Consider the following 21792-nt stretch of genomic DNA (forward strand, 5'->3'; position numbering starts at 1 on the left):
TGAGTTGAGGAGCAAAGATTGTGGGGTAGCAAGAAAAAAAGTGAGCCTGGGTAATGGATATATGATCGAGAACTAAACCGTAACTTTCTGTTTGGAGACGGGCTCATCATCTTGGCTGTAGAGGGACTAGTGGGAGATAGGGCTGAGGGGCAGTACCGTGTGTTATGGGACACTATCCACCAAGAGATGCTCAAAACAAAACACAAAACCCTCCACCAAGCAGAAGTGCACAGGGCAACACACGTGCTGCTCTCTGAGGAGTTCCGTCTGGGTAGGTCTGGGACATGGGGGACACAGTATACACTCCCGTGTGACGGCAGTAACAAGAGCACCAAAGCACAGTGACCAGCTGGTATTTATTAGTGTAGTTATACTTCATCACTGTGGTAAAAGTAAAGGAACCTAAGACTCTTTGTTATCACAAAGAAATAAATAAAGCTTATTTTTAGGAATCCTCTGGGTGGCTGAAATCTAGCAGGAGCACTAGAGAAATCCAGCCTACATAAGAGATGAAGCTGGGTGGAAGGAAAGACAGCTACCTAGAAGGAGAGTCACTCGCTGCCCCTCCCCCAACTCCTGGCCACAGCTGATCAAGGTTGTAGGTACAAGGAAACCTAATAGGGTAAGGGGCTAGGGCTAACACACTGAGAAATCATGGACTTAGATCTACCAGGAAATGAGCTGACCATGATCAGACACTCTTTCCCCCTCACTCCAAAGAGGTCTAGACAGCAGCTTCTCCAGACCGCTTCCTAGAAATGTGCTCCAGGTGGGCGTGGTCAGAGGTGTCCAAATCAATCTCATACTTGGCTAGGATTTTGAGGATTGGCCTCAGCTTCAGCCACCATTGTTCTTTGGGGATTCGGTGCCTACAGAGAAATGAAATAATGGTGATGTGATATTATCATATGCCAATAAGCTTCTACCAAAGGCTTCTGGGAAGAAGCTGGGCAAAAAAAGGCTGGATTTCGGGCACAAGTACCTACAGTTGTTACTACAAAAAGCAAAGCATTAGAGACAGTTAACAGGCTGTGGGAAGTAAGGCTTGGTAGCTAGTAGCAGCCAGAAAGCAGTTCTAGAATGTCATGACTTACTCAAAATCTGTCTGGTCCTTCAGCTCAGTCACTGGCTGAAAGACCAGGGCCCTCTTACGCATCCCCAGGACACAACCTGAGTCTGGAGTATTGGCAAAGATCCGTCCTGGAATAAAGGATAGTCAGTTAGTTTCTACTGTGGAGTGAGCTTCTGGAGAGGGGCGCACCCTTCCGCCCCACATACCATTACGGTAGCTCTCCTTGATTTTCCCAGACATCCAGTTCATAGCCTTGGCACCCATCTTAGTGGCAAAATTCCTGTCGAAGGGAGTCGGGCTTCCACCCTGAGGGGAAAATCAGAAAACTTGGAGAAAAGGATCCTAATGGCTCCTGGACTAACATGACATTTTGAGGCAGTGCAGGGATCCAAAGTAGCTGGTCTGTTATCAAGCACAGGGCAATTAGAACACGGTAATCACACAGCTCCTTCCACTCCGCGGTAGTCAGGTCCCACTTCAGTGTCACTGTCTATCGTTTAGCCTGGCAGCCTGGCGGCCACCACAATCACCACTGTGGAGATGTCCTTGTCCTCTGTAGCCCAACCCAGCTGTCCCAGGTAGAACCTCAGAATACTGTATCAGGCCGGGCGGTGGTGGCGCATGCCTTTAATCCCAGCACTCGGGAGGCAGAGGTAGGCGGATCTCTGTGAGTTCTAGGCCAGCCTGGTCTACAAGAGCTAGTGGTGGCAGGACAGGCTCCAAAGCTACAGAGAAACCCTGTCTCGAAAAACTTAAAAAAAAAAATAGTGTATCAGTTTTTCTATGAACTAAGAGAAAAGGGGTAGAAAAGGGGAGGAAGGGAAAGAAAGGACACAGGGCTTCACACACAGAGTAATGCTCCATTCCTGTATAGGCTGCACCTTCCCTGATATTGGGAGTTCTTTGTAGGTAGAGAAACATTGGTACTAAGAGGCATCGGCTGTCTCGCTACCTCTATGGCCATCAGGGGCTCTGAGTAACTAGTGAAGGCATGCCTGGGGTGTCTCGCTACCTGCTGCATGTGGCCAAGCACGTTCTTCCTGCTGTCGAAGATGCCTTTGCCCTCCTCAGAGTACAGGTTGAAAATGAAGTCAGTGGTGTAGTTCTCATTACACTTCTCATTCCTGCCAGGGAAGCAGAAGCCTGAGTCTCCTTCATCCCTGCCTTCTGCTTTCCTAGGCTCTTGTACCTCCTCCCAAGGCTCCTCCACCCCCACGCTCTTCAGTATCAGATTCCTCAGGGGTCCCAACCATAGATCTACACTCAAGAGTTCCTTCTGCACTTAGGAACAAACTGCTGATGCGGTACCTTAACACGAGGCCTCTCTTCACCGTTGTCTTCATCTTCTGCACGAGATGCTCCACGTTCGCCTGCAAGTGAAACAGTGAATCCTAAGCTCAGCTAAGACAGGCACCCTTGTCCTTCCTCTACATCAAGCCCTTCTAAGAGGGGAGAGGACATGGGGGAGAGTTGTTCACAAGCCTGGTTTGGACTAGGTCTGTGTCCCTTAAGAAGTTTAGTGCCCGTAGCACTTAGACCCAAACCGAGACATGCAGAACTGAGAGACGGGGGCATTAGAGAAGCTTCCATGACTCACCCTCCCCCACCTCTGTCCTCATAGAAGTGACTGCGCACAACCTGTGTTTTCACACTCTTAACATGTGCTGCTTGCATGTAAAGCAGTGGTTGGGTGTTGGGAATGTGCGCCCTCATCTGAGCTCTGGGATGAGCGTGAAAACAAGACTCCCACTCTCCGCTCTTGGCAGGGATTGGCTGGGATCCTGCTGCTAACTCTCCACTTGAAGCACTCTTCTCCACCACTGAACTTAAAACTGGGAAAAATAAATATCATTTGATCTCTCTGTGAAATATGAGTCCTGGCCAGAGGTGAAGGAAGATTTCCCTCAGAACTGGAATGGGAGCAAGAGAACTCTGGGGGGAAGGGATCATAGATTTCTCAAGCATTCAAACTGCCCGCTCTCTTAAGAGGTTTGAAGTTTTGAAACCCTCTACACCTTTCTCACCTATAACATGAAAGCAATAATAATAATTACATGCCTGTTATGAAGATGAAATACAAACAGCACTAAGGGCATAGCAGCAGGCTACCTGAGAAAATGCAATCCCCAAATAGTAGCTATGGCCATGTATGTGAGACAGTACTGGAGAACACTTGCAAGGAACCCTTCTAGTCTTTATGGGGCTAGGCCCATCAGCTCCATCCTCCCCCTAAACTCCCATAGCGCTGGTTACTATAGGAACACTCGGGAAGATAGAATGGAACAGGAGAGACACCTAGAAGGCTCTGAGAGCCATGTACCTGGAGATCTCGGATGGTGAAGGGCTCCTCAAAAATGTAGGCAGCATCAGCCCCAGCTGCTAGTCCTGCCATGGTGGCCAGATAGCCACAGTAGCCACCCATAGTCTCGATGATAAATACCCGACGCTTGGTGCCTGCTGCGGACTGCTTGATCCGGTCACAAGTCTATAAATAGACAACAGGCCGCAGAAAGAGAGGGTCAGAAGTTGGATCTTTATTCTTACTCAGCTTCTTTTATTAATTCAGCTCCAGATCTATAGTTTTCTAGGCCAGTGAGACCCCTGGACCTCATCAAGGTCCTGTATTCAAAGAGGGAACTACATTGTAGAACTTCTCCCCTGGGAAGAAGGCCAAAGCTATCTTAATGTTGTTCAGAATAGGGATATTATACTGTATAACTTCAGAGGATATAACAAAACAGGCCCTTTGGTAACAATGATGTGTTTTTAGGCGAGGAAAATGAATTCCAGCACAGATGCCTGGCTGCACAGAGGATTTCTCAAACACTGCTATTAATTTCAGAAAAAGAGACTCACTTTCCAAGACCAGAACAATAGTAGGGCTAACTGGGATAGGGGTGGTGGCAGGTGCTCACCGTGCAGATGGTATTTAGTGCTGTGTCAGCCCCGATGCTGAAGTCTGACCCAGGGACATTATTGGAAACCGTGGCAGGAATGACCACAAATGGGATGCAGAGCTCATCAAACAGCTTCCTGCCCTCCATCAGCTCCAAGCCCCCTGTGTAAGCCTAAAAATAGCAGCAGGAGCAGACATGAGAAAGAAAGGGCAGGCGGGGGGGGGGGGAGAGGGGACAGTGGGACACTCACCTCAAAGCCCCCAATGATGACAAGGCCCTGAATGTTAAACTTAGTTATGTTGGCACTGATCTGTTCCAAGTTCTTCTTGGGCAGGGTCCTGGTTGACCAGTGTCAAGGAGCAGGGAGTAGGAAATTGGAGATGAGATAGCAAGATAGAAGGGAGAGAAAAGTTAAGAATTAGAAGGTGAGCCGGGTGCTGTGGCGCACACTTTTAATCTGAGTAATTGGGAGGCAGAGGCAGGCAGATCTCTGAGTTCGAGGCCAGCCTTTTCTATTGAGTAAGTTCCAGGACAGGCAGAGCTACGCAGAGAAACCCTTTCCCAAAAACAAAACACGCAAACAAACAAGAACTAGAAAGTGCTTTCTTTAGTGTCTGAACCCGCGGCCCATTCTTCCCCACAGTCTCACATCGTTCTAGAGTACACAGTGGATCTCTGGTGGTCAGACCTGCTACACGATGTCCTCACTGAAGACAGGCTGAGTTTTCAGCGCAGTTGACGTAGGCCCTAACATGATCGACTGATGCAGACATTCTAAAGAATCCTAGAAGGGTAACTGGGAGAGGGTGCTCCCAAAATATCATTTACCTTTTAGTACCAAGTTTGGAACCACCTTGACCAGTCCAGCCTCCGACATAGCTCCAGCCAGCTTCTTCAATCTGCAGGGAAGAGCACACCGCTCTACGTCGTAGCCAGCGTGCCAGGAAGTCCATGTGTGACCTAGGCCACGTCCTGAGTTCTGACCCTACAGAGTTCCCCCCACTGAAATTCCTCTGCCCTTCTGACTCACCTAGGAATAACAAGCACCTATGATGGTAGACACTGTACTGAGCTCTGGGACAGAGACATAAATAAGACATGATTTTGGAAAGGACTGTCCCAGGGTTCCTATCCTTATTTCCCTAAATTAACCCTGGAGAGAGGCAAAGCTGATGGACTGGCCACCCCTACACTGACCCTCCCTGGCCCCATACTGCACGTGTATGTCCTCCCTCCTTTGTGTTTCCGTACCTGACCTTTGGCCAGCCCCTCAAAGCCATCATGTACAACCAGTACTCGGTTGCCCTGGATAAGGCCGATCCTCACAGTGGAGCGGACCGCGGCATTCATGCCTGCAGCTGGGGCCCCCACGTTCATCACAGCCACTGTGTGCAACCCTCCCTGTTCAGAAGGAAGCAGGGGGAAAATGAAGAGAGAAACACCCCCGAGGGGAGATCACAAAGAGAAGCCAAACTCTGAGACCCTAAAACATGTGTGACAATATACATCAGTCCCCCAGGGAATGCCACTGTACGGCCTTCCACCTTATCCTATAGGAGCAAAGTTCTACATGTAAAGCCTTAGTCATCATTACATAACAGACAAAAAGCCTCAGAGGACAATGCGTCCCAAAGTGTGGTCTGTGGGCCACTTGGATCCTGATCCACCTGAGGAGCATTCCTGTCTGCTGCTCTGAGTCTCACTCTGTGCTGAGGGAAGGGCCCAGGAATCTGCATCCTTCATAAGCAACCCAGACAACTCTGATAGATAGTAACACCGTGAACTGCTCTTTTAAGGGAGCAGGTGCTGAGGTAGATCTGGGTGTGATTACACCCACAGGATCAAAGCCCTCATTCCTGCTTCTTCAGTGTGTTTTTGCCCACCCTGAACTGGGTGTGAGTCTTGGGTTCTCTAGCCAGGACAAGGTAAAAACCCAGGACTAGTATCTGGGGTGGCTAACAGAGAGTCATCACATGGGATCGGGGTTCCAGCACTGAAGAACAGGGGGGCAAAGATCTGGCAAGGCTAAGGTTGTGTGGACTGTGGGTAGCACTTCGTGAAGAGAAACTGAGGGGGCGGGGCAGCAAGCTGCCAGTACCTTAGAGACTGGGGGTCTGACGTGAGCTAGAAGCTTGTACACCTCCCAGTTGTTCATGAAGCTCCTAAAACGAGTGCAAAGAGAACAGGATGTCTTCAGGCCACTCCTTATGGCAGGCAGCCACAGGAATCCGGGTCAGGAGTTGGGTCTTGCTGAGTTTTCTACAGGGTAAACCTCTAAGGAACTAACCAGGCAGAGGAGGGACCAGGAAGAGGATTGCTGTCACTTATCAAACACTCCCTGAGGGGTTTTGTCCCAGGTGCTGTGCTCAGCCTAGGAGACTTTCCTTGCTTAGAGACACCCAGAGCCTAGCTGAGAGCCATTTCTAGAAATAGACTAGAGTGAAAAGTTCTTTCCAAGGAGAGCACCCCTAGGTGAACTCTTGGGCACCTCACAACTGATTTCCTTGGGGAAGAGACTATTGCAGATATAACTAGAAAAGGCAGCTCATGTCTGGGGCCTAGAGTGATACAGACTTTTGGCTTCTTTCTGGTATCTGGTTGCTAGAGTTAGTGAATTTCTGGTCACTTTCTCACCGGCCTCTCAGCTTCATGGCTTCATCGAATCTCTTCTCATCCATAGCCTTGGTCACGTCTTTGGTCTAAGGGAGGACACAGCAGCAGTCACAACTCCGAGGCATGATTCTGCAAGACCAAATCTCCTCTGATGGGATCCTGCTCATCTACACCCCACCTTTTCCGTGTCCCCCAAACTATCATAGAAGCATCTTTATTTTCCCTTAATTTTTCTGAGTAATAAGCAGCAAAAGGGGACTAAGTTCTAATTCTGAGCAGAGTAGAGGAGTGCTCACAGATGAGAGAGCCAGGTCCCCAACAGTCTTGGGACTACTGAACAATGAGGAGATTCTTCCAGGTGGGAAGTCCCCACAATGTGCTGCTCAATGGCTGCCTTCTACCCAGAGCCTGACTGGGCTTCTGGACTCTGGGGATGCAGTCTCAAATATGGCTGCAGGTTATTGGGTTTCTGAAGTCTCAGAGAGAAGCAGGCCCCAGAGTGGGGGAAATTCAGGCATCTTCAACAATCAGGATCAATACTCTAGTTCAGCAACCAGCCACTGTATTCATATCGTGGCATCAAAGGAGTGGCTACCCTAGAGAACCCAACGTTTTCCAGGTACTGTGTCAGGTTGCAGCACAGCATCTCCCAGTCTTTATCACCCTGGAGGTGAGCAGTGGTCACCCTGAGTTGATTAGAGAAACTCATTTAAGGTAGATGTCATATAGAGATAGGAGGTAACCAGCTAGAAGTTACTAATTAGCGTTCCCCAAGTCTCAGTACTGTTAGGAGGGACGCAGCATTTGTGTGGTGAGTGGTGGTCACAGCTCTGCAGATGACAGTCCACTCCTACTCTGCCATCCTGCCTTTCCATCTTTTCCTCTAGTGGGACCACAGAAGTTGATCTCACTTCCCCCTGAGTTCCCAGGAAAGGGCCTAAGACTGCTAAGGCACAGAACGGGGTCAGCACTTACCACTTGGACACACTCCATGAGGGGCAGGCGCACTGCCTGGTTACCAGAGAGGCTCACCACACAGGCTGGGGTGTCTGGGGTCCCCTCCAAAAGTGCCATCACTGCTTCTACACCCATTCTGCTCCCCTGAAAGAGTCCATGGAACAAAGAATTTTCTTTGATCTCCCTGTTTGGCTTAGCTAAGAGCCAGGATGTCCAGGGTCCTTTCCAAATCCTAGAACTGAGCTCCAATTGAAAGGCTGCATGCATCTAGGAGCTTGCTGTGCTTTACCTCCCTACCCAGATGTCACCAAAACGTGATGGCTGTCTGCCCTCTTGTCATCAGAACCCTAAAGACTGTACTTGGTTCCAGAGAAGCGTGCTCATGACACATGGTGATCAACAGAATATGGGAAGTTAGCAACACTCTCTTCTTACTGAGTAGATTGCCTTCCTTCCGAGTGAAACGGTAAGAATAATAAACTGAGTATCTGAGGTTAGATCTCAGTAGCTTCAATGATGCTTAGAGCTCCAAGAGTGATCCTCACAACTAGGGGTGCTCTTGCCTGTCATCATCTTTGTGTATGGGAACAGATGAGAGCCACTGTGGCCTAGAGGCTAGTGGAGGGACAGCATGGCTAAGGATATAAGCCCCATAGAAGCAAGGCAGCAAGGCTGGGGGTTCTAAGGTACAGGAGCCGCAGAATCCTGTGACTTACCAGAATCCGATCAAAGGCTGATGGCGTCCCACCCCGCTGCACGTGTCCCAAAACAGTGACCCTAGTGTCATATCCAAGACGCTTTACCACCAGCTAAAAGGACCAAGAAGGGGAAACACAAAAGACCAGGAGGAGATGCAGTGTCAAGACTCGGAAGCCAACAAGGGAATGGCCAAGCATGCTGGGCACAGGGTTTCACACTAACATTCTTGATGTCTTCTGAGGTGATTGGTTTTCCATTCTTGTCAATTGCACCCTCAGCAACAATGATGATGTTGAGCCGAGAACCACGGGTCCTCGTCTGGTCAAGAACACGAGAGACAGCAGTTAATGGAATTAAACTGATGGGTAGAAAATGTACCACCCATGAAATAGGGTGAGGGTTTTTTTTTCCCTCAAGGGTAAAAGATAAAATGTCGATACCTCACTGAGTCGACGACAAAGGTGTTCTTCCCAATCATCATCTGGTGGACATTCAGGAATAAACACCCAATCGGCCCCACAGGAGAGAGAGGTGACAAGGGCCAGGTATCTGAGATGAGAGCCAGAAGCAAGGACTAGGAATCTTTATAGTCCACAAACAGTCTCATCACACCAGCAAGATCTCTTAGTCCCCTTAGTTGATGGATGATACGGAGTCCCTGCATTTCATTCTTGAGGCAAATGAGCACTAGGCCTGTCAATGAGATGCTGTCCCTGAAGAACAGCGTCACCTTACTGGCTTCCCAGCTCAGAGACTGCCCATCCTTCTGTGTGTGCCTGAGCATGGCCCACATGTACATATAAGAGGGGAGATAGTGCAGAGGCAGGGAAAGACAGTCATATTGTGTGGACTCTCTGGGAAGAGGGAAGGGCCATCTATGGAGTGCATGGGTCAGGATAGGGATCTTACCCACAGTGGCGGCCCATCACTTCTAACACAAATGTCCTCTGATGGCTGCAAGAAAAAGACAGGATTTACAGTCTGCATGTACCAGTGGCCAGGACCAAGACACCATCATCCCCTTGGCCTCTGGGAGATGTGTTTATGCTGTTAGCTATCCAGTAGGTTTCCTGGAAGACTATGGAGACATGGGAGAAGCAGTTTAGCTTCCTTGGACAGTATGGAGACTCCATTCCAGGAAAGGAGGCGTCTCAAACACAGAGAGAAATAGAAAAGATGAGGAAATGGGACTAGGCTAAATGGAAGTTCTGCAAGATTACCCAGGGTAGATTGGCAGCCAACAGTCTTCCAGTTTCCTCCACTGATCCTCGACCTGACCTGTTTACTTCTGAACAGTGGTGCTAATGGCATCCATCAGATTGTGAGCTCCCCAGATCTGCCTTACACTGAACCACAATCCCGTAAGACAGTGATTCTCAACCTGTGGGTCATGACCCCCTTGGGGTTGCGTATAAAATACCATGCTTATCAGATATTTACATTGTGGTTCATAACAGTAGCAAAGTTACAGTTATGAAGTAGCAACAAAGTAATTTTATGGTTGGGGGTTACCGCATGAGAACTGTGTTACAGGGCCACAGCGTTAGGAAGGCTGAGAACCACTGACATAAGAGATTGTAGGTGCTCAAGACCCCAGAGCAACATGCCTGAAAGACAGCACAGAGAACAGCAGAAAGGCGTTTAGGGGCCAGAGCAACTTCAGATCTCTAGGGGTGAGTCTCAAGCCCCCGAAAAGCACTCACAGGGCTTTTTATTCTCGTTCATTCTTGCCCGGCCTCTCATCTGCCTCCTCCTGGGTGCTCTTACCTCTGAGCAGTGGTGGTGATGGCGTCTACAATCTCTACTATCCGGTGCAGGGCAGAGTCAGTACCAATGGTCATATCAGTGCCACAGAAGTCATTGTCGATTGAGCCAACCAGGCCCACAATGTTCAGGAAGCTAGACTTCTTAGCCTCCTCAGCTGTGATCTTCCCTGTAAGGGGAAGCAAACCAGAGGCCACCAGCTGAGGAATCTTCCACACCCACACAACAGATTACTAGAGAGACTGTAAGCAATGGTAGAAAGGAGGACAAAGATTGTTCGTTTGCATGTAGTTAACATTTTTCTCGAACAGGAGTTAAGAATACGTACCTAACACATGCATGCACACACAGTCACATGAAAAGCAATACTGATGCAAATGTCTTACCATTTTTCTGGAGGTCATTCAACAAGTCACTCCACTCCGAACGGAAAGTGTCAGCCCCGGTGAGGCTGCCATCACCTCCAATAACACACAGATTGGTGATTCCCCGCTTCACCAAGTTGTGGGCAGCCCGGAGTCGTCCTTCTCGCTCCCGAAAGTCTTTGCATCGGGCACTGCCAATCACTGTGCCTCCCTTTATGGGAGAGGGGTAGAATTCAGGTCTTCAGATGGCACAGCCAATTTTGAGTTCATCATGCTAATAGTTCCCCATTCAACCCAGTGATAGACCAACATAACCACACCACTCCCTAATGTTTCCTGGCATCCCTAAGTCACTTGTCCCTTACAAAGGAAAAGAAAATGATGCTGGATGTCATAGTGTCATCCCCATATTCTGCCATACTTAGGAGACTACTAAGATAACTATTTCACTGGAGATTTTATCATCAAAATTATTGTTTTCAAGAAGAAGAGAATTTGTATATGCATTAGCTTCTACTCTAGCTTTATCTCTTTACCTCCATCTTTCACGCTGACTTCTGTCTGGATTTTCCTTAGTGTCTGGCATTACTGGATTACATCCAGACTATTTTAAGGAATTCAAACCCAGTATGCTTGCAGTATCTCTCTAACACACTGAAATTCTATACAAGATCACTCCGACAATCGGTCAATTGGTTCCTTGGGGTCTATGGTGTTAGTAACAGGGGCCACAGTATCCAGGTATTCACAGGGAAGAAAACTACTCTGTATGTAGCAAGTCTTGATTTCCCGGGAACTTATAGATACTCCAAGAGGTAAGTAGATTCAAGAGTTTTCATAAACAATAGATGCTCCTGGCACCCATGGCTCTGGGGTAGTAGTAGAGGGTACTTATTTATCCTTAGGCCACTCTGTGGTGGGCACTATTGCCTGGATGGAAACTTCACTAGATCACTACATATTAAGTGGCTTCCCATGGAATTTTTAGAGGATTTAGGTAAAGAATGGGATACAGCTGTGATTTGTAAATTTCTTACTAGATCAGTTATAGTTCTAAGCTAGCACCGAGTGGACACATCTTAAAGAACTTGAACAACATTGGATAATCATAGAGGGCTGTAGATAGGGAAAACCAATTTCCCTAGGATTCTTTGAGATGCTGCAAGACCGTCTCAATTCCCTTTCTTCTTTAAATAGTCCAGTTTCAGGCCGTCACATCTCTATCACGAGGACTGGCTGAGTTCAAGTTTGTTGGCCTCGGTCCTCCAAGGTTATTTTCAGGGCCAGACTTTCCCCGTGACCCCAGAGTGCTTATGATGTGCCAGTTGCAAAAGTCTTGCTATGACCTTTTGATAAAGGGCAAGCCATCCTGAAACCACCTTCTCACCCCCTCAATCACTGCAAGAAGCCAGGATGGTGTTTTCAAATGCAAAGGGTAAAGGGTAAATATAAGCCTCTTCTGTCACTGAAACGCTTCACACTGAACCAAGTGGCAGGGAATCTGGGACACCACAGTGGGATGAGACAAGGGCAGTACAAACAGAACACGAATTCTCTGGGACATACCAGCTGAAGCATCATGGAAACGCTCTCCCAGGTGGCCTCCCTGATGTGCTCGCCACCATCCACCAGGCCTTGGTAACCCTGAAGGGAGCAGTATATCCAGTAAGTCTCCCTTAAGCTCCCTCTAGATAACAGCTCCCCTAGAAAGAGGTCCATGCTACACCATCCCAATAGTGACCCCTGGATGCTGGTGAGAATGTTATATTTAGTGGATCAGTCCCAGAAGGGACATGTCAACTTTTTTGGATATTCTAGTTTCTCTCATTCTTTTCTTTTCTTTGAAACAGGGTCTCACTGTATGGCTCTAGACGACCTAGAACTCACTACACAGGCTGGCCTCCAGCTCACAGACATCCACCTGCCTCTGACTCCAGAGTACTGGGATCAAAGGCATATGCCACCATGCTCGCCCACCGCCCACTCTTGAAGTATCAAAATACTCTTCCATCTTAATTCCTTTTTACCCCCTCATGCTATTTCCTCCGATGTTTCCCGGGAGAACTAGAAGGTAGCTGGTTTTGATAACCTAAAGGGAAAGGAGGATGGAGGAAGGGAGGAAAGAAACAGGACTTATTATAATACTACCGAAGTTGGCAGAAGGGCACACAGACTATAAGGAAAGGATGGACGAAGCATGAGAGGAACTGAGCACGGGCAGCCAAGGAGGAGTCAGAACCTCAGAAAGCTGGGAAATTTCAGAAACACAGCGACACCCTGCCTCTTTGGGGCTCTACCCTTGGTTACAGTAAACTTGCTGGGAAAGACACCCCATCTCAGTTCTATCTCCGTGAGTTTCTTCTTTTAAATTCAGTAGGCAATGTGAGGACCCAGTTTGCAAAAATCAGAAGTGGGAAGGAATGACTCAGGGAGACAGAGCCAAGGAAAAGAAACCAGCAACAAGGAGGTGAGGAGGAGAAAGTGGGAAGAGGGTGGGAGGCAGATTAGGCAGAGAACAAAGTGAGAACCAACCTCATGGACAAAGAAGACACGGGCCCCCGTAAAGATACCAACTCGAACCACAGCCCTGACAGCAGCATTCATACCTGTGAGGAGGGGAGGAGAAATCAGGGACAGGTCACTCGGAAGAAGAGCAGTCCCGGAACGCATAGCAGTTGCATCTGGCTAAAGACTGGAGTCAGTCCTGTGAGTCTAGACTCCTCTCACTCAAATCTTCTCTCCAGCAGTTTCAGTGGCTGCATCCAGTGCTAATGGAGCTCCAGATACCCCATCCACTTCCCTCCAGTCGCTCAACCTTGACCTTCCCGACCTTGGCCTGCAAGGGTATCCTGAGAATAATGATAGTGCTAAAGCAAGCACTTTCTCAAATGTGTTTTGTGGGTTAGATACCACTAGGCTTGGTCAGAGATTCTCTCTCTCTCTCTCTCTCTCTCTCTCTCTCTCTCTCTCTCTCTTTGAGATTGTCTCTTTAATCCCTCCCTCCCATAACCTGGACATTCCTCCATTTCACAGATTTCAAAATGGAAGGTCAAAGGTGTCAAGGTCACAAAGGCAGATTTGAACCCAAGTCCTCTGTGTCCACATTAGCACGCTAGACTGGACTCTGTGCCCCTGAGCCTTCGAGGTTTCCCTTACTTTCTGCACTGAATAGACATCCAGCTTTAGGACACTGTTCACAGGGAAACATGACTTTTTTATGGATAAGCGATCTGACAGAATACAGTTTGTTTCTAAATATGTTTATTACTGGATGGCAGATTCTCTCGGGACACACACATACAGAGCCACCATTTGAGCTGTCTACATCGCTACGTGTGCCCCGCAGTTGTGATTCTCCAGCTTCCTCGGTGCCAGGAACTGTGTGTGCAGAACTGGTGAGGCGTGCACTACCCTCCCCGCCATCCTACCGCGTAACCTCACCATCCTAACGAATAACCTCATCATCCTGTCGCGTAACCTCACCGTCCTACTGTGTAACCTCACCGTCCTACCGGTAACCTCACCGTCCTACCGCGTAACCTCACCGTCCTGCAGCGTAACCTCACCGTCCTGTCGCGTAACCTCACCGTCCTGTCGCGTAACCTCACCGTCCTACCGCGTAACCTCACCGTCCTACCGTGTAACCTCACCAGGAGTCATGGTGGTGATTGGACACCTCCGAGAGAGAATAACCAGCTTCTAAAACTGCTGTAGCCACCCTCTCTCAGATATTTTAGTTTCAATACAAAATGTATCATATGATTCTTAAATACTGAGCCCGCAAACACTAGGGAAACCATGACTCTTGGAGCCTGTGAAGCATCAAACTGAAAACCAACGCAAACTATTGAACAATCCAGAGCACTTAGAATAAAATAAGAATAAGTTTTTCTTTTCTTTCTTTTCCTCTCTTCCACTCCACTACTTGCAGGTCGACATAATATCTATTATATAGTTATTAGGTCTAAATGGGATTGCAGGTCCATTCAGCCTTGAACAAAGATTAACAGAACGCACACCATGGTCCTGATATGGTGCCACGTGCTGAGGGTACAGCAATAAACACAGTCTAGGAACCACTGTCTCACGACGTAAAAGCTTACAGTGTGGTAAAATGATCCCTGAGGAAAGGGAATGTAAAAGCACAAATGAACAGGACAGGACCATCTCAGCTTGTCAGGGGTGCTCAAAAATACAGCACTTGTCCTGAAACCGAGAACGTGATTTCCAGTCCTTTCTGTCAGACAGACGATTGAGGAAGACCCTTCTAGGCAGGGAAAATTGCAGAAAGGTGAGGGCCAAGAAATAACTTCAGGTAATTCAGTATTATAAAGAGTGAAAAGCAGAATGGGAAGTGATGAGAGATAGTGCTACAGGTGTGGGGGGGGGGAGGTGCCCGTATGCCATCTGAAGAAGTCTGAATTTTATTCCATAGGTATGGATTTAACTGGGGACCCATGGATGTGTGGTCTGTTTCAGCAAATCCATAAACCCCATAAAACTACATGGGAGTTTTGTGATCTTAACATTCCTTCTAGGAGAAGGTCCATATCATTCATGATCCTTAAAGGGGTTTTTAACTCCTCTTATGCAAAAAATAGTTACAGAGAATCAAGAATCTCTAGGAATTTTGAGAGTTGAGGGACATGATAAGATTTGCATTGTACATCAGAAGGGCTCTGGCAGCAGGGTGACAAGCAGCTGGTTAGCAGGGTCACTGGGAAAGGGGACCTTCTGGCACCCTAGATAAGACATGAGGAGGCCTCGTTGTAGAGGGTCATGTGGGACAAAAGAGATAGTGGACAGAAGACACTCAGAGAACAAAGAAAGGGACTTGGATCCAATAGGCAAGGTGATTAGATTTCACACCCTGTAGAGAGAGGTGCCCCCTTCAGATGTAGTAAAGGGTTAAACTGAAGTGCCATTAACTGGGCATTTAACTGGCATGCTTCATTTGGGACGGAGGGTAGAGGACAATGTGTTCACATTAGGATGGGTTGAATTTAAAGTCCTGGTGGGACATGCACACCAACTTGGAAGAGAAAACATATATGGTTAGAGGGAAAGGACAAGGAGCTGAACTCCGAGAAGTGACTGTGGTTACTAATAAACTAGGAAGGGAGATACAAGGAGAAACAGGGCTTAGCAATGTCTTAGAAGCCAAAGAAACCATTTCAAAAAGTAGGAGCAGCCAGGCGATGGTGGCGCACGCCTTTAATCCCAGCACTCGGGAGGCAGAGGCAGGTGGATCTCTGTGAGTTCGAGACCAGCCTGGTCTACAGAACTAGTTCCAGGACAGGCTCCAAAGCCACAGAGAAACCCTGTCTCGAAAAACCAAAAAGTAGGAGCGGTTTCAAATGCATCTAACAACGCGTCTAAGATAAAATCAAAAGGTTGGGCTTGTCAGCAGAGGCACCTATGAGCACAGCTTACTCATGACATCACTTAGGCACAGTCCTGAGAGGTCTAAAAGTCTACGTTCATATATTTAGCTGGAATGATCTGGAACAACAAACTTCTGCACAGGGAAGGCCTGAGGAGACCCAGTGTGTGTGAAGGGAGGAGCATCAGAGTCAGGGCAAAACCCCAGGACAGATGAATAAAGCCCGCTCAAAACAATCGTTGCAGATGGGAAACTGTTGCTTATTTCCCAGGCTGTTGCACAGCTTACGGGATTCTTTCCTGGATCTGGAGCTCTGGACTATACACTGAGAATCTGAGGAAATGAAGAGCTGTCATTCTGAAATGTCACAGCAGAGGTTTCTTTCTGACCCCAAGCTGAGAAAAGCATGAGGGGCACAAATAAAGAAAAATAAATGACCCAAAAGGTCTTCCCTGTTAAGCAAGCACTAGTTGGTAGGAATATCCAAATCTTTGGGAAGAAGAAAAACCCCACAGTAAGGAAAGCCAGCTTTCTCCTCTCCCTCCTGCTTTCTGACCTCAGCCCTGCCGATCTGCAGAGACCACCCATCCCACTTCTACATGGATGAAGTGTTTCCTCTTCGTTTTTGGATCCCTTTGTCCTCCTGCGCTCTAACCCTAGCTGCTTAAAAACACTGGACTGAGAAGCACAGTTTAAACGCAGAGTCCCCAGCCTTCAGTCTCTTCTACCCAGCCTCACTGCTTAGCCTAGTCTGGCCGTAGGCCAGTCCTGGCCTGACTTTTCTTAGCTGTTCCATGTTTCCCTAAATAACCCTCTATGAGCAGCTGCATGACTTATTAGAAGCACGATGAAGGATAAGATTACAGGGAGCATGTAAGAGATATTCGGGGACAAACAGGAGGGGATCTAAAGAATGTAGGCTTGCAATCTGAAGCAGCCAATGCTGTCTCTGGAGAAGATCCTTAAGGAGGAAGAGCTGGGTCTTGTGTCTCTACAAGACTAGGTAGAAAATAGAAGCTAATAAAAACAAAACTTGCTATATTGAGGATGACCTTGCATCTCTGATCTTCTTGCCTCCACCTCCCAGCTGAGCTTCCAGATGTACACCACCATGGACAGCAGACGCAGTATCTCATGCACCTAGACAGGCTCTCTACCAACTGAGCTATGTCTTCAACCTCATCACAAGGGTTTGGGAAAGTGGTACTGACAGGTTTCTTCCTGAGCTTTGGAAACGGTAAAAATTATGACAAATGTTTGTTATATGTGAATTATACTCTCTAGTGGATGGATACTAAAAAAATTATAAACCCTATGATAAGTATCCGGAGAGGTAATAGAATCCCAGTCCTGTGCTCCTTTAAAAATAGGATATGTACGCATTTGGAGCCACGGCCTGGAGACAGCCGGCTAGAACAGATGGCCGAGGTCCTTTCCAAGACAGGATATGCCGATGTCAGGAGGCTCAATGAAGTATGGATCAGTGGGGCTGTGGCCTTTTGGGGCTGGAAAAGGAGTACGATTTAGTATTTATTCCATTCATCCCAACATTCCAGATTCTTGACTTTTGAGCTTGAGACATCTAATTCACGGTCATAATTTCTACTTCAAGGTACTGACTTTGCTGAGCTCAAAGAATGGCAGCTGTGGCCTCCGTGGGTTTTACAGAGTTCAGTCTTGCTTTATCATGATGCCTGCGGCTCTTGGGAAAGCAACATTCCTATTCTTTCCTCCCGGGAGGCCAGCATGCTGTCTCTGGGAAAGCTACCACTGTACTAGGGCTTCATCAGCTAGGATCTCTCAGCAGTATTTCAGACTTCTGTTCTGGTTTCTTGTCTCCCTAGAAGGTCATTTTCTATCTCTCTTGATCCCTTCTGACACGCACCTATCAGATTAGAGATTCACATTGTAACTACCAGAAAGTCCCAGAGGCTTGGGCTCTCTTTTTTTCTTCTCCCCATTCTCTTCTCTCAACCATCTCTTTCCCTCTTCTTTTTAGAGACCTTTTCTCTTATTCTTTTATAGATGCCTGCTATTGCGTCCAGCTTTACATGGGTGCTGGGATCTGAGCTGACTGGCTGAGTTGTCTCCCCAAACCCTGGGTCATGGCATTTTTTCATTACCATATTTCAAAATTTCATATGGTCTTGTGGGTTTTTTTCAGCTTGTCTCTTTTCCTAACCCACCCATCTAAGTATGGAGGATACAGGATCAGCACTGAAAAGTGTATGTTGAAGATCAGACTTTCAAAATTTAAACACATTTATTGACTATAATTATGTAACAAATCAGAATTAATCATGAAGAGCCTGAGGGAGGAAGACATGGCACAGAGGCCTGAATGATTAAACTGAACCCTGGTGGCACAGAACCCTGGTGGTGGCTGGAAATGCCGCTAGCCCAACTTCTGTTGCTCCTCTATTGATAGAATTCCATGTCAGTACTGTGATCTTCGACACACTTTTCAGTGGTGATCCTGTGGCCTACGTACTTAGATGGGTGGGTTAGGAAAAGAGAAAAGCTGAAAAAAACCCACAAGACCATATGAAATTTTGAAATATGCTAATGAAAAAATACCATGACCCAGGGTTTGGGGAGATAACTCAGCCAGTCAGCTCAGATCCCAGCACCCATGTAAAGCTGGACGCAATAGCAGGCATCTATAAAACCAGTACTGGAAGTGGAAAGTCAGGTGGGTCCGCAGAGCTGGCTGGCCAGTGTGCACCAGCACGCGGGGCATGCTTATATAATCAATGAGAAACCCTGTCTCCAAAATCAATCAATCAATAAGTAAGTAAATAAACAAGGTGGAGAGACTGAGGAAGATATCCAGCATTGACCTCTAGCTTACACACACACACACACACACACACACACAGAAATACCTTGAGAGCAAATATCATCGTTTTCATAGATGCATTGTCAGCACCCACCACTCTGTTTGATCATAAAAGGTGCTCAATAATTTGTTTTCTTTATTAGCCATCCACTTCCTAAGTGTGTGCTATGGCCAGCCACTCTTCTAGGCACCATAATTGAATAAAAGGATCCGTTTAACCGGGCGGTGGTGGCGCACGCCTTTAATCCCAGCAGATTAGGAGGCAGAGGCAGGCGGATCTCTGTGAGTTCGAGACCAGCCTGGTCTAAAAGAGCTAGTTCCAGGACAGGCTCCAAAAACACAGCGAAACCCTGTTGTGAAAAAGCCAAAAAAAAAAAAAAAAAAAGGATCCGTTTATTGTTTTTTTTTTTTTAAAGCATTTTTCTTGTGAAGCATTTCCCAATTATTCTCACCAGGATTTACCATATCCAACATGGCCAGTGCACACTGGCTTTCTTGTGTTCATGTGCCTGAGTAAGAACCCAGCGACACAAAAAATCTCTCTCAAGAGAAGTCAGCTTCTGCAACAATAGGGCTCTGCACAAAGTGAGTGCTTAGTCCTTGGTACTAAGTCACCGAGTACCCTAGGGCCAGAAGCACCAGAGGAAACCTGTTAACTCTTCAAAGAGATTATTCTCTACAGCGTACTATCAGCTCAAATATATGAAAAAATGAAAGTGGGAATTATTTTCTTCTTGAAACATGTTCCATCTCTCCCACCTAATCTTTTCCGCATACTTTATTTGTACGGCCTCTTAGACTCTATTCAGAGAAAGGTTCTCTCTGTTTCCTACCCCTCCAGCCCCACTGGGTCTGTAGTGATTAACTAATGTTCTTCTCACTTGTTAAAGGACCAGAAGGGAGGGAAGCAGGGCGACAGAGCACTGGCTGAAGTTGGTGAGTGCAGACACTCCCCAGGAGAAAAACCTGAGGATCCAGCTGGGTTACCCAATACCAACTCCAAGTCTCTTCCCTTTCCCAATCTCCCAAGTTCTTGAAATCTATTGCTTTCTCAAAAATCTTATCTCAAATTCTCTCCAATGCTGCTCAGGGACCAACAGCATTAATTTCCAGAGAAGTTGGATAGAAATTCTATGAAAGTTTGGGTCAACAGTAGCAGAGTAAACAATACCTAAATTCACTTAGAGGTCTGTGTTAGAACTTCTAGGAAAACCCAAGATCCAGTGTGAACCTACATGAGAATAGTTCTAGTCTACAGACTGAGGGAGTCAAGAAACTCAAGAATCATAACAACCATGTTTCTGTCCCCTTTCACTTACCTTGGGCATCTCCGCCAGAGGTTAACACGGCGATGGCCTTGCCGATCCCCAGCGTTTTGGCTGCATGATGCTCTTCATGGGTCATGATCCACTCTACAAGTCAAAACAATGGTCAGTTAAGATGCAATGGATAGAGGTGCCGCTAGCTCAAGAAGTGTCTGTCTTAGACTGGCTAGAGCCACCCAGTTAGACTCTCCCACTAAAGCTGGGCTCTGCAGCCACAGAGCTTTGGAAGTCTTCCAGAGCAGAGCTACACCCTCTCAGAGTGACAAGCTAAAGTGTCAGAGTAATCTAGACCACAGCTACATAAGTCCTGGCCTATCCTTCCCTGCCCCCTCCCACCCCAATTGGAACCTGTCTTCAAAACAGGCTAAGGTCGAGAGGAAAGGACACTTAACCAGAAAGACAGGAGGAAGCAAGAGGAAATCTGAGTGCATCCTTTTAATGAAAGAAGGAGGTGTTGCAGAGGGCATAAATCAGGTGAGGTTTGGGTACTATCAGAGAACCAGCAATGAGGAAGCAAACAGTCAGGTGCAGGCTGGCTTCTGGCTCAGAGTAGAGTGAGCAAGGCTGGATGACAAGGAACTAGAACTAAAGTTTGAAGTTACAAAGGAAGGCACATAAGAGCCAGACAAACTAATGACGTCAATCTTAGGAATGGTTAGGGTCTTTCTACAGTTCTATTAACCATTCCTCTCAGGTTTTCTAAGGAGCAGCTGAATCCTTTGTCTTTGGGCTTTGCCCCTCACATTATATGCTATCAAATGGAAGGGTAACAAAAGTTCTTCTACACACAGATACACATACACACACACACACACACACACACACACCAATATTGTGAGACCTTTATATAGCCGTTTATAGAAGATTGTGTGTGTGTGTGTGTGTGTGTGTGTACATCTTTAAATATAAAATACAAAGCATACTTTGTTGGGTTTTTTGAGACAGGGTTTCTATGTAGCTTTGGAGCCTGTCCTGGAACTAGCTCTTGTAGACCAGGCTGGCCTCAAACTCACAGAGACCTGCCTGCTTCTGCCTCCCGAGTGCTGGGATTAAAGGTGCACACTACCACCGCCCGGCAAGGCATACTTTTATATCCATAAAACACCAATAGGTTCATCACTTCCCATTACCCAGGCTAACACTGTTACTTTAAAATGTGTCACCTGCCTCTCAGAGTCAACACTGCCTCTAAACCCTACTACCCTTCCTCTTTCTCTTCCGGCCCGTACCCTCTTTTCTATCCTTGTTGCCTCCTTCTACCTGAGTTGTGGCAATAGCTGAGCTTATCTCCCTTAACACATTAGCTTGTACTGCCCTTCTTCACGTTATTAGAAACACAAAATGAACTTTCATGGGAAGGCTGCAGGCCCCTGAGGCTTTGGTAGAGGGAGGATTCATGAAGAGGAACAAGGACTTTAAGGGTAGTTTGCTTCTGTCTAGCATCTGGGAAAATTGGGATAGTTGCTTATAGAGACTAAGTCACAGAAACATACAATCCCATAGATACCAATAAAATATATGTGGTGAGACAAACATGAAGATAGACATATATGGTTAGAGACAAAGATTAACAAACGCAATAGAAAATCAGCATTGACCGGTCGAGTCAAAACTTCGTGATTTCCATTCCAAGCTCCCACGACTGAGCTCTGCCTACTCTTCAGCCCTCTCACTACCCACTACCCATGGATCCTCTGGCCCACGGCCAGCTGAGCATTACTTTGCTAGTCCAGACTTTGGTGTCCAAACACACTGCATCCTTTGGCAGGCTAACCTGTCTCTTTCCATCCACCCATCCACCCATCCATCCATCCATCCACCCTCCATCCACCCATCCATCCATCCACCCATCCATCCATCCATCCACCCATCCACCCA

General features: G+C 47.2%; 1 protein-coding gene across 2 annotated transcripts in view; it reads right to left on the minus strand.

The window, feature by feature from the left end:
- Positions 1-337: 337 nt before the first annotated feature.
- Positions 338-21792, minus strand: part of Pfkm (phosphofructokinase, muscle) — a 24360-nt gene continuing 2905 nt past the window's right edge. For both annotated transcript variants that reach the window (XM_005353979.3, XM_005353980.3), the window contains exons 2-23: positions 19909-20001; positions 12900-12973; positions 11934-12011; positions 10389-10578; positions 10006-10171; positions 9148-9192; positions 8679-8787; positions 8461-8556; positions 8256-8348; positions 7558-7683; positions 6604-6668; positions 6068-6131; positions 5221-5370; positions 4798-4868; positions 4220-4307; positions 3988-4140; positions 3393-3557; positions 2381-2442; positions 2085-2196; positions 1279-1378; positions 1095-1200; positions 338-869 (exon numbers count right to left, since the gene is read on the minus strand). In XM_005353979.3, the coding sequence (XP_005354036.1) occupies positions 725-869; positions 1095-1200; positions 1279-1378; positions 2085-2196; positions 2381-2442; positions 3393-3557; positions 3988-4140; positions 4220-4307; positions 4798-4868; positions 5221-5370; positions 6068-6131; positions 6604-6668; positions 7558-7683; positions 8256-8348; positions 8461-8556; positions 8679-8787; positions 9148-9192; positions 10006-10171; positions 10389-10578; positions 11934-12011; positions 12900-12973; positions 19909-19993 (2343 nt within the window). In that variant the 5' untranslated portion in view covers positions 19994-20001 and the 3' untranslated portion in view covers positions 338-724. The remainder of the gene's footprint in view (positions 870-1094; positions 1201-1278; positions 1379-2084; positions 2197-2380; positions 2443-3392; positions 3558-3987; positions 4141-4219; positions 4308-4797; positions 4869-5220; positions 5371-6067; positions 6132-6603; positions 6669-7557; positions 7684-8255; positions 8349-8460; positions 8557-8678; positions 8788-9147; positions 9193-10005; positions 10172-10388; positions 10579-11933; positions 12012-12899; positions 12974-19908; positions 20002-21792) is intronic.

This window comes from Microtus ochrogaster, chromosome 15 (genome assembly GCF_000317375.1).
Source record: "Microtus ochrogaster isolate Prairie Vole_2 chromosome 15, MicOch1.0, whole genome shotgun sequence".
Classification (NCBI taxonomy): domain Eukaryota; kingdom Metazoa; phylum Chordata; class Mammalia; order Rodentia; family Cricetidae; genus Microtus; species Microtus ochrogaster.